The sequence below is a fragment of the Anomaloglossus baeobatrachus genome, chromosome 4, assembly GCF_048569485.1.
Source record: "Anomaloglossus baeobatrachus isolate aAnoBae1 chromosome 4, aAnoBae1.hap1, whole genome shotgun sequence".
In the NCBI taxonomy this organism is placed as follows: Eukaryota; Metazoa; Chordata; class Amphibia; order Anura; family Aromobatidae; genus Anomaloglossus; species Anomaloglossus baeobatrachus.
This window is the reverse complement of record NC_134356.1, coordinates 439,525,197-439,540,628: the sequence shown is the minus strand read 5'-3', so window position 1 is coordinate 439,540,628 and position 15,432 is coordinate 439,525,197. Positions and strand designations below refer to the sequence as shown.

Genomic DNA, 15,432 nt, shown 5'->3' with positions numbered 1-15,432 from the left:
CCACGGATTGACGGCTGAGATAATCTGCCTCCCAGTTTTCTACGCCAGGGATGTGGACTGCGGATATGGTGGACTTGGACTCCTCCGCCCATTGAAGAATGCGTTGGACCTCCAACATTGCCAGGCGGCTGCGTGTCCCGCCTTGGTGATTGATGTAGGCAACCGCTGTCGCGTTGTCTGACTGGACTCGAATGTGCCTGCCCGCCAACAGGTGGTGAAAGGCTAGGAGAGCTAGAAGCACAGCTCTGGTTTCCAGCACATTGATTGAAAGGGCTAACTCGGACGGAGTCCAAGTGCCCTGAGCTCTGTGGTGGAGATGTACCGCTCCCCAGCCGGATAGGCTGGCATCCGTGGTGAGAATCACCCAGGACGGAGCCAGGAAGGAGCGCCCTTGGGACAGGGAGAGGGGTCGAAGCCACCACTGAAGAGAGCTCCTGGTCCGTGGCGACAGAGCCACTAACCTCTGTAAGGAGGAAGGTCGCTTGTCCCAACACCTGAGAATGTCCAGCTGCAGAGGACGCAGATGGAACTGGGCAAAGGGAACCGCCTCCATGGAAGCCACCATTTGACCCAGCACCTGCTTCAGGCACCTGAGGGAATAACGGCGGGGCCTCAGGAGAGAGCGCACCGCTAGCCGGAGAGACTGCTGTTTGATTAAGGGCAACTTCACAAGTGCCGGCAAAGTCTCGAACTGCATCCCTAGGTACGTGAGACTCTGAGTCGGAGTCAGAGTGGATTTGGGAAGATTGACAATCCACCCGAATTGGGCTACGGTGGCGAGAGTGAGCGAAACACTCCGCTGACAGTCTGCGCTGGATGGACCCTTGACCAGAAGGTCGTCCAGATAAGGAAGCACTGCTAACCCCTGGAGGTGCAGGACCGCAATTCACTGCCGCCATGACCTTGGTGAACACCCGAGGGGCCGTGGCTAACCCGAAGGGGAGAGCCACGAATTGGAAATGATCCTCTCCTATCGCAAAACGTAACCAACGCTGATGTGACACTGCGATTGGCACATGTAGATAGGCATCTCTGATGTCGATGGACGCCAGGAACTCCCCTTGGGTCATTGAGGCAATGACTGATCGCAGAGACTCCATGCGAAAATGCCGCACCCGGACATGCTTGTTGAGAAGCTTGAGATCCAGGATGGGCCGGAAGGTACCGTCCTTTTTTGGAACTAGGAAGAGATTTGAGTAAAAACCTCTGAACCGTTCCTGAGCGGGAACTGGGACAATCACTCAGTTTGCCTGCAAGGACGCCACGGCCTGCGAGAAGGCGGCGGCCTTGGAGCAGGGGGGAGTTGAGAGAAAAAATCTGTTTGGAGGGCTGGAAGAGAATTCTATCCTGTAGCCGTGAGATATGATGTCTCTCACCCACTGATCGGAGACTTGCTTTAACCAAGCGTCGCCAAAGTGGGAGAGCCTGCCACCGACTAAGGACGTGGCTGGAGCGGGCCGAGAGTCATGAGGAAGCTGCCTTAGTGGCAGAACCTCCTGTGGTCTTCTGCGGACGCGATTCTGGGCGCCAGTTGGATTTCTGATCCTTGACTGAGTTAGCGGACGAGGCGGAAGGCTTAGAGGATGACCAGTTGGAGGAACGAAAGGAACAAAACCTCGATTGATTCCTACCCTGGGCGGGTTTCCTGGTCTTGGTTTGTGGCATGGAAGTACTCTTCCCGCCAGTAGCTTCTTTAATGATTTCATCCAGCTGTTCACCAAACAGCAGTGAACCAGCAAAAGGGAGCCCAGCAAGAAACTTCTTGGAAGAAGCATCTGCCTTCCACTCTCGAACCCACAAAATCCTGCGGATAACAAGAGAATTAGCTGAAGCCACCGCAGTGCGGTGAGCAGCCTCTAGCATGGCAGACATGGCATAAGATGAAAAGGCTGAAGCCTGAGCAGTTAAGGTAACCATCTCAGGTATAGATTCCTTGGTGAGGGAATGCATCTCCTCTAGAGAAGCAGAGATCGCTTTGAGAGCCCACACTGCTGCAAAAGACAGGGAAAACGCGGCCCCCGCAGCTTCATACACAGATCTGGCCAGAAGGTCAATCTGACGGTCAGTGGAATCCTTAAGTGAGGTGCCGTCAGCCACCGACACAACGGTCCGGGCTGATAGCCTAGACACCGGAGGGTCTACCTTTGGGGAGTGAGACCACTCCTTGACCACCTCAGGTGGAAATGGAAACCGGTCATCAGAACCACGCTTTGGAAAGCGTTTGTCAGGGCAGGCCCTGGGTTTGGTCACAGCGGTCTGAAAACTGGAGTGGTTAAAGAACACACTCTTCACTCTCTTAGGCGAGGTAAACTGATCTTTTTCTGCCAAAGAGAGTTGCTCCTCTGACACTGGCGGATTGAGATCCAGCACAGAATTAATAGAAGCAATCAAATCACTAAGATCTGAGTCACCCTCAGAGAAATCGATGGGATACATAGCCTCCGAGCCCCCAGTGAGGGCATCCTCCTCATCTTGAGAGTCAGCTCTTGAGACAGAGCCGTGGGATGGGGAGGGGGAGGAAACCCTGCGCCTTCTCTTAGAAGGACGGGGTCTGGGATCAGATGATGAATCCTCCGTGAGCTCTGATGGACGGAGGTCAGAGGATAAGAGTCCTCTGTCAAGAGTATTAGAGGCACCCTGTGAGGGGGGCTGATGCATATTCATCAAAGTCCTGGACAAAAGTCCCATGGACTCAGCAAATGACTGGGATATGGACCTAGAAAAGGACTCTACCCAGGCCGGGGGTTCAATCACAGGTGCAGCAGCAGCCTGAGAGACCACTGGGGGTGAGACTCCAGGCTGTGGCACCGCCAAGTTAGAGCAACCATCACAGTGTGGATAAATGCTCGGCTCAGGCAGCAGGAGCTTACATGCAGTGCATGCAGAATAAAGCTTTGGAGCCTTGCTCCTTGTGTGAGACATGCTGCTGGAGTGGGGGCTTTGCAGAGAATGAACCCCAGGGAGAATATACAGAGGTCCACAACCGGAGACCGGCTGTGGCTTACCAGACCGCTGAGCGCGGTGTTGTGTGCCCTCCAGATCCCGAAGCCCGGTCCCCCAGCGCGCAGCACCTCAGCAGAGATGCAGAATGCAGGATGTCCCAGAGCAGAGTGAACTCTGCCTGAGAAATGGCCGCCGGACCGAAGAGAGGGGGCGGGACTAGGGGCGTTATTATAAAAGAGCGGGAACTGGAGGGCTATAGAGACCTGCCGGGAAGGAGGGACGCCCCAGCAGTGGGGAGTGTCCCTCCCCTGTGTAGAACGGCCGCCGGGAGGAGCCGAACCTGTCCCTCTGCATGAGTGACATGCGAGGGCAGGAAAACGAAACTAGGCCTCCGGCGAAGCCAGGGCCTAAATTTAAGCGGCGAGGCCGACAAGCAGGCACCATCGGCGCGGTTCTCGGGCAAAAGCTGGAGAACCCGCCGGAAAAGTTAAAAACAAATCACATACAGCATACTCTCCCCTTACAATAAAGAACCGGGACCCCCAATATAAACGTCTCAGGTACTTAGCTGCTGAGACGCAGGGCCATGTCCCTGGGGATGAGTGCTCCGGTCCAACAGAATCCTCAAGGGGCTGTGGATGGAGACCGGACTCCTGCCAGGCATGGAGACCGTGCTGGCTCCCACTTCAAGCCAGAGCCCAGAAGGGATGGTGAAGGAGCGCGGCATGTAAGGCTTCAGCCTTGTAAATCAACCTTAACAACACCGCCGACACAGTGGGGTGAGAAGGGACATGCCGGGAGTCCAGACATGGACCCGCTTTTCTTCAAACTCTTTCCAAAAGTCAAACAATCAGATGAGAATGCATGTGTGGATGTATGCCTCCTGACACAAAGCAATAAACTGGCTAGGACTGGCTACCAGGAGGTGTATAAGCTCAGAGGGAGGAGCTACACTTTTAAGTGTAGTACTTTGTGTGTCCTCCGGAGGCAGTAGCTAAACACCCATGGTCTGGGTCTCCCAAAGGAACGATGAAGAAAGTAGCTTGCATACAGAATAGGCTAACAACTCTGCAATTCACAATAGAGAAATAGTGGCACAACAAATGCACTGTTTTAAGACTTACAAGTTACTTTTTAGAGTACAATATTAGCAACATATAAGAATGCATTGCTAAAGCTCTGTGTAACCAACTGCCCACAAAAAAAAAAGAAAACAAAAACACATACTTACCAAAACATATCCCTCCTCATCAGATTCAGGCTGGGAAAGGTCAGACTCGCTTCTAGATTTGATAAGTCTATAGTTAGGATGCAACTGCACAGATCTCCTCTCTGCTGTTAAACTTTCACTCCTGGAAATAGAAGCTAAAGGTGAATAGGGAATCTTAAACCAGCTACATCACAATAACACTCCCATACACTGTAGCGTTCATTAACAGTTACTTCGGATATGTTGAGCATTTATTAGGGTCAGTTCATGGTCCAAATTGTTACCTTGTCATAGCTGCTGTAGCTTCATGGGTGGCCACTGATGAAACTTGCTGCTGTCCTTCCTCTGTCGGTGAGTCTAGCTGATCAATTACAGGACTGACGCCAAGTAGAAGAAGTGTACAGCGGTGGATGACCGAATTACAAGCTGCAGTGTACAGGTCCTGGCCTTCGGCTAGGTGCCCACTGTCCCTTCTACCCTGCTCCAACTGCTGTTGTGGCTCCTCCTCTCTCGTACCGGTGCCAGCGGTTCCATTTGGGCCAAGGCTTATTCTGTCCCGTTCTCGGCTGCGTGCCACCTCACGGGCTGATAGGAAACATTGAAATATTTCTGTAAGGTGCAACACAAGAGAGACAGGAGGGGAGCTTAGGACAGGAGAACAGTAATGTCATTGACCTGGAGTGATTTCACATGCCCCATGTGATAGGGATAAGAAACAGTACTTCTTTAATATATTCACATGTAGGATGTACTCATTAATTTAACTCCTGTCAAAACCTAGCTCCCCTAGAGAGAAACAAAGTAACAAAAAGATACAGGTGCTTGGTTATATATAAATTCTTAATGCACAATGAAATTGTGCATGTAATCCACAGAAAACATTGTGTATGACATAGGAAGTAGAGTTGGTATGAATTGATGCACAGCAGCCAGTCTGTGGATATTAGGTGGACCGAGGGACGCCTCTTATCTAGCTGCATCCGTTACTGCTCTTCTGATTAGCCACACTGGTAGGCCATCATTCGTGCTGTGCGACACATGAGACTTAACGCTATGCCAGGTAAAAAAAAAAAAAAAGAAAGCCATGGATACCACATTATTTAGCGCAGATACTGCTTTAAACAGAAAGTTGTAGGTGGCAGAATGTTTGTTGCGTTAAATAGCAGAAGCTATAAATACATATTTATAAGTATTATATAAAATAAATGCAAATAATTTGTTAGACTAATCACAAAGAAGCTAGAGCAATTCTGGTTGAAACAAAGAAGGGAATTTTGTTTACTTACCGTAAATTCCTTTTCTTCTAGCTCCAATTGGGAGACCCAGACAATTGGGTGTATAGGCTATGCCTCCGGAGGCCGCACAAAGTATTACACTAAAAGTGTAAAGCCCCTCCCCTTCTGCCTATAAACCCCCCGTGCTCCCACGGGCTCCTCAGGTTTGGTGCAAAAGCAAGAAGGAGGAAAAAATTATAAACTGGTTTAAAGTAAATTCAATCCGAAGGAATATCGGAGAACTGAAACCATTCAACATGAACAACATGTGTACACAAAAAAACAGGGGCGGGTGCTGGGTCTCCCAATTGGAGCTAGAAGAAAAGGAATTTACGGTAAGTAAACAAAACTCCCTTCTTCTTTGTCGCTCCATTGGGAGACCCAGACAATTGGGACGTCCAAAAGCAGTCCCTGGGTGGGTAAAATAATACCTCGTAATAGAGCCGTAAAACGGCCCCTTCCTACAGGTGGGCAACCGCCGCCTGAAGGACTCGTCTACCTAGGCTGGCATCCGCCGAAGCATAGGTATGCACCTGATAGTGTTTCGTGAAAGTGTGCAGGCTCGACCAGGTAGCCGCCTGACACACCTGCTGAGCCGTAGCCTGGTGCCTCAAAGCCCAGGACGCGCCCACGGCTCTGGTAGAATGGGCCTTCAGCCCTGATGGAACCGGAAGCCCAGCAGAACGGTAAGCTTCGAGAATTGGCTCCTTGATCCACCGAGCCAGGGTTGATTTGGAAGCCTGTGACCCTTTACGCTGGCCAGCGACAAGGACAAAGAGTGCATCCGAGCGGCGCAGGGGCGCCGTACGAGAAATGTAGAGTCTGAGTGCTCTCACCAGATCTAACAAGTGCAAATCCTTTTCACATTGGTGAACTGGATGAGGACAAAAAGAGGGTAAGGAGATATCCTGATTGAGATGAAAGGGGGATACCACCTTGGGGAGAAATTCCGGAACCGGACGCAGAACCACCTTGTCCTGGTGAAACACCAGGAAAGGGGCTTTGCACGACAACGCTGCTAGCTCAGACACTCTCCGAAGAGAAGTGACTGCTACTAGGAAAACCACTTTCTGCGAAAGGCGTGAGAGAGAAATATCCCTCATTGGCTCGAATGGTGGTTTCTGAAGAACCATCAGCACCCTGTTCAGATCCCAGGGTTCTAACGGCCGCTTGTAAGGAGGAACGATGTGACAAACCCCCTGCAGGAACGTGTGTACCTGTGGAAGTCTGGCTAGGCGCTTCTGGAAAAACACAGAGAGCGCTGAGACTTGTCCCTTAAGGGAGCCGAGCGACAAACCCTTTTCCAGTCCAGATTGAAGGAAGGACAGAAAAGTGGGCAAGGCAAAAGGCCAGGGAGAAAAACCCTGAGCAGAGCACCATGACAGGAAAATTTTCCACGTCCTGTGGTAGATCTTGGCGGACGTTGGTTTCCTAGCCTGTCTCATAGTGGCAATGACCTCTTCAGATAATCCTGAAGACGCTAGGATCCAGGACTCAATGGCCACACAGTCAGGTTGAGGGCCGCAGAATTCAGATGGAAAAACGGCCCTTGAGACAGCAAGTCTGGTCGGTCTGGTAGTGCCCACGGTTGGCCGACCGTGAGATGCCACAGATCCGGTTACCACGACCTCCTCGGCCAGTCTGGAGCGACGAGGATGACGCGGCGGCAGTCGGCCCTGATCTTGCGTAACACTCTGGGCAACAGTGCCAGCGGAGGAAACACATAAGGGAGCTGAAACTGCGACCAATCCTGAACTAAGGCGTCTGCCGCCATAGCTCTGGGATCTTGAGACCGTGCCATGAACGTCGGTACCTTGTTGTTGTGCCGGGACGCCATGAGGTCGACGTCCGGCACCCCCCAGCGGCAACAGATCTCCTGAAACACGTCCGGGTGAAGGGACCATTCCCCTGCGTCCATGCCCTGGCGACTGAGATAATCTGCTTCCCAGTTTTCCACGCCTGGGATGTGAACTGCAGAGATGGTGGAAGCCGTGGCTTCCACCCACATCAAAATCCGCCGGACTTCCTGGAAGGCTTGCCGACTGCGTGTGCCGCCTTGGTGGTTGATGTATGCCACCGCTGTGGAATTGTCCGACTGAATTCGGATCTGCTTGCCTTCCAGCCACTGCTGGAACGCTTTCAGGGCAAGGTACACTGCCCGTATCTCCAGAACATTGATCTGAAGTGAGGACTCTTGCTGGGTCCACGTACCCTGAGCCCTGTGGTGGAGAAAAACCGCTCCCCACCCTGACAGACTCGCGTCCGTCGTGACCACCTCCCAGGATGGGGGTAGGAAGGATTTCCCCTTCGATAATGAAGTGGGAAGAAGCCACCACCGAAGGGAAGCTTTGGTCGCCTGAGAGAGAGAGACGTTCCTGTCGAGGGACGTCGGCTTCCTGTCCCATTTGCGTAGGATGTCCCATTGAAGAGGACGCAGGTGAAACTGCGCGAAAGGGACTGCCTCCATTGCTGCCACCATCTTCCCCAGGAAGTGCATGAGGCGCCTCAAGGGGTGTGCCTGACCTTGAAGGAGAGATTGTACCCCTTTCTGTAGTGAACGCTGCTTGATCAGCGGAAGCTTCACTATCGCTGAGAGGGTATGAAACTCCATGCCAAGATATGTCAGCGATTGGGCCGGTGTCAGATTTGACTTTGGAAAATTGATGATCCACCCGAAACTCTGGAGAGTCTCCAGAGTAGCGTCGAGGCTGCGTTGGCATGCCTCTTGAGAGGGTGCCTTGATCAGCAGATCGTCCAAGTAAGGGATCACCGAGTGACCCTGAGAGTGGAGGACCGCTACTACAGTAGCCATAACCTTGGTGAAAACCCGTGGGGCTCTGGAGCAATCGGTACGTGGAGATAAGCATCTTTGATATCGATCGATGCAAGGAACTCTCCTTGGGACATTGAGGCGATGACGGAGCGGATGGATTCCATCCGGAACCGCCTGGTCTTTACGTGTTTGTTGAGCAGTTTCAGGTCCAGGACAGGACGGAAAGACCCGTCCTTCTTTGGGACCACAAACAGGTTGGAGTAAAAACCGTGACCCTGTTGCTGAAGAGGAACAGGGACCACCACTCCTTCTGCCTTCAGAATGCCCAGCGCCTGCAGAAGAGCCTCGGCTCGCTCGGGAGGCGGGGATGACCTGAAGAATCGAGTCGGGGGACGAGAGGTGAACTCTATCCTGTAACCGTGAGACAGAATGTCTCTCACCCAACGGTCTTTTACCCGTGGCAGCCAGGTGTCGCAAAAGCGGGAGAGCCTGCCACCGACCGAGGATGCGGATTGAGGAGGCCGAAAGTCATGAGGAAGCCGCTTTGGTAGCGGCACCTCCGGTGGTCTTTTTAGGACGTGACTTAGACCGCCATGAATCAGAGTTCCTTTGATCTTTCTGAGGCCTTTTGGACGAGGAGAATTGGGACCTGCCCGCGCCCCGAAAGGACCGAAACCTCGACTGCCCCCTCCTCTGTTGGGGTATGTTCGGTTTGGGCTGGGGTAAGGATGTATCCTTTCCCTTGGATTGTTTGAGGATTTCATCCAAACGCTCGCCAAACAATCGGTCGCCAGAAATTGGCAAACTGGTTAAGCGCTTTTTGGAAGCAGAATCTGCCTTCCATTCCCGTAGCCACAAGGCCCTGCGGAGTACCACCGAATTGGCGGATGCAACCGCCGTACGGCTCGCAGAGTCCAGGACAGCATTAATAGCGTAAGACGCCATTGCCGACGTCTGAGCGGTTATGGACGCCACCTGCGGCGCGGAAGTGCGTGTGGCTGCGTCAATTTGCGCTTGACCTGCTGATATAGCCTGTAGCGCCCATACGGCTGCGAATGCTGGGGCAAAAGAAGCGCCGATAGCTTCATAGATGGATTTCAACCAGAGCTCCATCTGCCTGTCAGTGGCATCTTTGAGTGAAGCCCCATCTTCCACTGCAAGAATGGATCTAGCCGCCAGTCTGGAGATTGGAGGATCCACCTTGGGACACTGAGTCCAACCTTTGACCACGTCAGGGGGAAAGGGATAACGTGTATCCTTAAGGCGCTTAGAAAAACGCTTATCTGGACAATCATGGTGATTCTGGACTGCCTCTCTGAAATCAGAGTGGTCCAGAAACATACTCGGTGTACGCTTGGGAAACCTGAAACGGAATTTCTCCTGCTGAGAAGCTGACTCCTCCACCGGAGGAGCTGAGGGAGAAATATCCAACATACGATTGATGGACGCAATAAGGTCGTTCACTATGGCGTCCCCGTCCGGAGTATCAAGATTGAGAGCGGCCTCAGGATCAGACTCCTGATCAGCTGTCTCCGCATCATCAACCAGAGATTCCCCCCGCTGAGACCCTGAACAATATGATGATGTCGAGGGAATTGTCAAGCGAGCTCGCTTAGACGGTCAGGGACTGGGGTCTGTGTCAGAGCCCTCAGCCAGGTATCTATGAGAATCCCCGGGGGGACATTGTTGGTCCAACTGAGGGGGGCCAGGGAACAATGATTCAACAGAGTCCCTGTGCTGAGATACCGGACTGGACTGCAAGGCTTCTAGTATCTTAGCCATAGTCTCAGAGAGTTTATCCTTAAAGACTGCAAACTCCGTCCCTGTCACCTGTACAGTGTCAGCAGGTGGAGCCCCCTGGGCCCCCCCTAGCAGAGGCTCCGGCTGAGTAAGTGCAGCAGGGGCCGAGCAGTGCACACAGTGAGGGTCAGTGGAACCTGCCGGTAGCGGCGTCGTACATGCGGCGCAGGCAGCATAGTAAGCCTGTGTTTTGGCACCCCTGCCTTTTGTGGGCGCCATGCTATGTCTTCCCTGAGTAACACAATAGGGAATATAGCCAGAAAGCAACTGTGCACTATACAGTGTAAAATATATACCATAAACATATAATTACACTTCTGCACAATGGGGCTAGCACCACAGGTGCTGCTTACCACCCGATTAAAGTGGTTGTGAGGCCACCAGAATCCCTGCCTGGGTCTCCCAGAATTTGTCCCCCTCTGCAGCGTCCGAGGAGCTGACAGGAATGGCTGCCGGCGTCCTGAGGAGATGAGGGAGCCGTGGGCGTGACCCCGAAAGTGCGGGAACTGGTGCCTCACAGTGCACAGTGAGGGGGGTGGAGTATGCAAAGCATGCTCCAGCCCTCACTGCTGCACGTCTGTACAGCGTCCCGCCCTACCCCTGCCTGTCAGGGCTGTGGGCGGGAGGAGGAAACACTAGGCCGTACAAGCCGGGGACTCAAGTAATAAGCGCGGCTGCCATAAAAGCGCGGCCGCGAGGAAGTCCCCGGAGCACTACAAGTCCCAGCCGCGCCGCAGTGTTAAAACATGGCGGCGGCAGTAGTGCGGTAGTCCCCCTACATAAACACACTCAGCGACGCTGAGTGTGTAATGGCACATTAACCCGGTCAGCGCCGCGGTCCCCGGTGCACTAGCACACCCAGCAATGCTGGAGTGTTGCTGTGCGCGGTCCCCACAGGGACACAGAGTACCTCAAAGTAGCAGGGCCATGTCCCTGAACGATACTCGGCTCCTATCCAGCAGGCTCCCAGGAGTTGTGGATGAAGCACGGTCGTAGTGCCTGGAGACCGATAGGATCCCACTTCACCCAGAGCCCTAAGGGGGATGGGGAAGGAAAACAGCATGTGGGCTCCAGCCTCCGTACCCGCAATGGATACCTCAACCTTACAACACCGCCGACAAGAGTGGGGTGAGAAGGGAGCATGCTGGGGGCCCTATATGGGCCCACTTTTCTTCCATCCGACATAGTCAGCAGCTGCTGCTGACTAATCTGTGGAGCTGTGCTGTGCATGTCTGCCTCCTTCGCACAAAGCAAAAAACTTGAGGAGCCCGTGGGAGCACGGGGGGTTTATAGGCAGAAGGGGAGGGGCTTTACACTTTTAGTGTAATACTTTGTGCGGCCTCCGGAGGCATAGCCTATACACCCAATTGTCTGGGTCTCCCAATGGAGCGACAAAGAAAAGCTCTAAACTGATGGTATTCAATATTAGAATATGATGAACAACTAAGGCTGTGGCTACGTGGCGATTTTGACAGGTTGCATGGTCAAAAAGTGCTCTGTGCTGCTGCTACATTGCAGTGCGATACTGATGAATGGGGTGATATGACCAACAAGGAAGGGTGATCTGGACAAGCAAGCCACAAAAAAATCCAACTAGGGTAAGATTGGTTCACAGGTTTCCCATTCAGTGACCACAGGTTGAAGCAGCCAGTGAACCAGGTCCTGAGATTCGATTCACACCAACTCTAGTAGCTAGATAAGTGATAAAGACTGGATCCTCCTTCCTATAGATTACTTACCTCTTATCGGCAGAAAACATCCCTTTACTTACTATACACAAAACTGTTTGTCAAACAGTTTGAGCCCAATTTATCAAATGTTTTACATCAGTATTCTTGTGATATAAAGCTCTCAGAGGTTGCATAATTTCGGTGCAACTGGAGACTGTGATAAAATTTGGCTACTTTTGGTATTCTCACTCTATTTTTGCCTAACTGAGAAAGTGGTAGGCGTTTGGGCTTGACGAGCAGCAGCGTTCACTACATCACAAAACTTACTCCAGCAGGGACTGGAGTAGTATTTGTGGCAAGAGGTGAACACCACTTGACCGGTGCTCCAGATTCATGAAGAGGCATTTATCACTTCATGTATCAAGAGCGTCTTTCTCCAGCACATCTCCATCAAAACCAGCGTGAACAACGTCAGTCGTGATGAATCGAAGCTCTGTATTGTGTCTGACAACACCACCATTGTTGTATACCTGAACCATAATAGGTGGGTCTAGCAGCTCAGTGATGTTTGCAGAGTCAGGGTCCTACTGCTTGAGTTGAGCACATTATGGCAGTGTCCACACTGTTATAATGAAACTACTGCATACCACTTATGATAAGCATGCTCAATCTACAAGAAGAATTACTTTTAGGCTAACCATTGCCTGCTTGTCTTTGTATATGTAATGTATATGTAATGCATGCACTGTAATATATATACTATAATATAACATTCTATGACAAAAACAAAATTGTTATAAAAAGATACTGACTGCCAGCAGTAAGAATTTCATGTTCACGGTCTTCCTCCTCTTCCTCCTGCTCAGGGTGCCCCTCTTCTCTTTCTCTTTCCGCTTGTTCCTCCAGTTCAGCTTCTTCGTCTATTGTCCTAGTAAAGGAGTTTTCTTGAGAGCCTAACTCTGCAGATTCCTGATTTTCTGATACCTGACAAAAGAACAGATAAAGTGAAAAAGAGAAAAACAAAAACTGGAAACAAACTGGAAACATTTACGCCTTGGTGGAAGTGAAACACTTTGTAGGTCTCAAAATCAATAAACAGCTAAATATGGAGAACTGTGTATCATTACTGCCATCCATCTACTCTTTCTATCTATTCTAGCTATCGATTATACTTTCCTATCATATTTTGTTTCTCCTTTCAAAAACGCATGAGCAAAAACGCACCATCATAAGTGGTTTTCTTTTTTTTCCAGGCTCTCTGCGACAAGGTGCAGTTTTGGTTGCAGTTTGGGTGCAGTTAAAACTGCAGCGTGTGCATATAGCCTAAAGAACCTGACTTTCGGCAAATTTTTGGGTTCAGACTTCCGGATGAGAGATTCAGACATGCAAAGTGGGAGCTCTTCACTGGCAAAGTGCTACATTCTGGCTATATCACAATATTTTGTGTTTTTAACTAAAACAGCACTGCCGCTTTATATGATATACACAGTTATCAATGCATAACAGTTACTGTATTACTGATTAGTAACTGCTCTATATATAAAGCAGCAGTGCTGCTTAGCTGCTCTGACACCAAAGATCTCACACTTTGGCAGTGAAGGGTGTGTGGATTTTGTGCCAGAAAACCAAGGCTTTTAGGATGGCATTAGGGATACTTCTGTGCATTTATTCTATTTATGCTATTTAGTAAAATCAACTGTCTGTGACTGCCCAGTGTTTTCTTAAATAAAAGAAGTAGTCACAGACAGGTAATGGGTAAATACAACCCTGTATTTGTGAACCTTTTTACAATATGTTAGTCAGATTACCTAGTGCAAGCATCCCAGTGGTCACGAGATTACCAAGAATCAAACAAGGACGGGTGCTACCATTCCTAATATACACATTCTTATGAAAGCTGTCAATATTAAAAAGCATCATAGCTGACTATGGTTTTCAATACAACAGTATAAAAGTAAAAAATAAATTGCAATGCGCGTTAATAGCAGATGTATTCAAATACACAAAGTTAAATACATTCAATAGAACTCTTTATACAGGCAAACTTAAAAGGGAATTTGTAAAAAAGATCAACCCTCCTAAGCAATCTACATGGATACGCAGGTCACAGAAAGTTGAATCAACGAATACCTTTATATTTGCTATTGGATGTCTTAGGGGTGCTTCACACACAGCGAGCTCGCTGCCGAGATCGCTGCTGAGTCACGCTTTTTGTGACGCAGCAGTGACCTCATTAGCGATCTCGCTGTGTGTGACAATGAGCAGCGATCTGGCCCCTGCTGCGAGATCGCTGCTCGTTACACACAGCCCTGGTTCGTTTTCTTCAAAGGCACTCTCCCGCTGTGACACACAGATCGCTGTGTGTGACAGCGAGAGAGCGACGAATGAAGCGAGCAGGAGCCGGCGTCTGACAGCTGAGGTAAGCTGTAACCAAGATAAACATCGGGTAACCAAGGTGGTTACCCGATATTTACCTTAGTTACCAGCCTCTGCAGCTCTCACGCTGCCTGTGCTGCCGGCTCCGGCTCTCTGCACATGTAGCTGCATTACACATCGGGTTAATTAACCCGATGTGTACAGCAGCTAGGAGAGCAAGGAGCCAGCGCTCAGTGTGCGCGGCTCCCTGCTCCCTGCACACACAGCTAAGCGGTGTGCGCTGGTAACTAATGTAAACATCGGGTAACCATACCCGATGTTTACCTTAGTTACCAGTGTCTGCAGCTTCCAGACGCCGGCTCCGTGCAAGCACAGCGTCGCTTGCACGTCGCTGCTGGCTGGGGGCTGGTCACTGGTGAGATCTGCCTGTTTGACAGCTCACCAGCGACCATGTAGCGATGCAGCAGCGATCCTGACCAGGTCAGATCGCTGGTCGGATCGCTGCTGCATCGCTAAGTGTGAAGGTACCCTTAGTCCACATAAATGAGCTGTTAAGATCTATGGTGATAACTTAGCTCTCCCATAAACTCTGCCTCTGGGGGTGTGTACTTCTTCTGCATGTATTACCTGGACTAATCAAGAGCAGGCAGCAACGTATGGGGGAAAGACAAACACAACACTGCCACAATAGCTTACAGCAAGATTGGACAAAGGCTTGGACAAAACGCATCAATTTGATTATTTTTTTAATAAAGGACAATTTATTTTATGAATATCTAGGAGCTGGAACAAATTTTTTCATTCTTCCTGTTATTCTGTCTGACACATGAGAAAGCCTGTAGTAAGCTAGCGTGGGGGCGTGATCTTCTTTCCCCTGCATGCTGCGGTCTGCTAATGATTGGTCAATATCATACAGGGGAAAGAAGTAAAGACTTTCTGGGAGATAATGTTCATGTAGAATATAGAAGAAAGGGACCAGACAATCCTCATAGCCAAGTGATACTTCCTTATTCTGTAAGGTGCAGCATAAAAAGCAGACAGGGAGCTGGGTGCAGGCTCCTCAAAGGGACGACGGCCGTTTCGCATTTGTGTAAGCTTTGACTGGTCCACCTACCCCTGGTGGACGAGTCGAAGCGTACACAAACGCGAAACGGCCGTCGTCCCTTTGAGGAGCCTGCACCCAGCTCCCTCCCTGCTTTTTCTGCTGCACCTTGCGGAATAAAGAAGTATCACTTGGCTATGAGGATTGTACGGTCCCTTTCTTCTATATTCTACATGAACATTCTCTGGACGTCTGCCATCCTGTAGGACGAGCACTCCTCACCTGTGGATGTTTGGTGCCCAGGTCCTATTCCATTCACTTGTGGGACCCCTGTAAGGTAAAAC

General features: G+C 50.7%; 1 protein-coding gene across 8 annotated transcripts in view; it reads right to left on the bottom strand.

The window, feature by feature from the left end:
• Positions 1–15,432, bottom strand: part of HERC1 (HECT and RLD domain containing E3 ubiquitin protein ligase family member 1) — a 408,496-nt gene that overhangs the window by 224,279 nt on the left and 168,785 nt on the right. For 7 of the 8 annotated variants that reach the window (XM_075345504.1, XM_075345503.1, XM_075345506.1 and 4 more), the window contains exons 23-25: positions 12,483–12,654; positions 4,438–4,762; positions 4,175–4,295 (exon numbers count right to left, since the gene is read on the bottom strand). In XM_075345504.1, coding sequence (XP_075201619.1) covers positions 4,175–4,295; positions 4,438–4,762; positions 12,483–12,654 — 618 coding nt within the window. The remainder of the gene's footprint in view (positions 1–4,174; positions 4,296–4,437; positions 4,763–12,482; positions 12,655–15,432) is intronic. The other variant, XM_075345508.1, reaches the window with a different exon arrangement.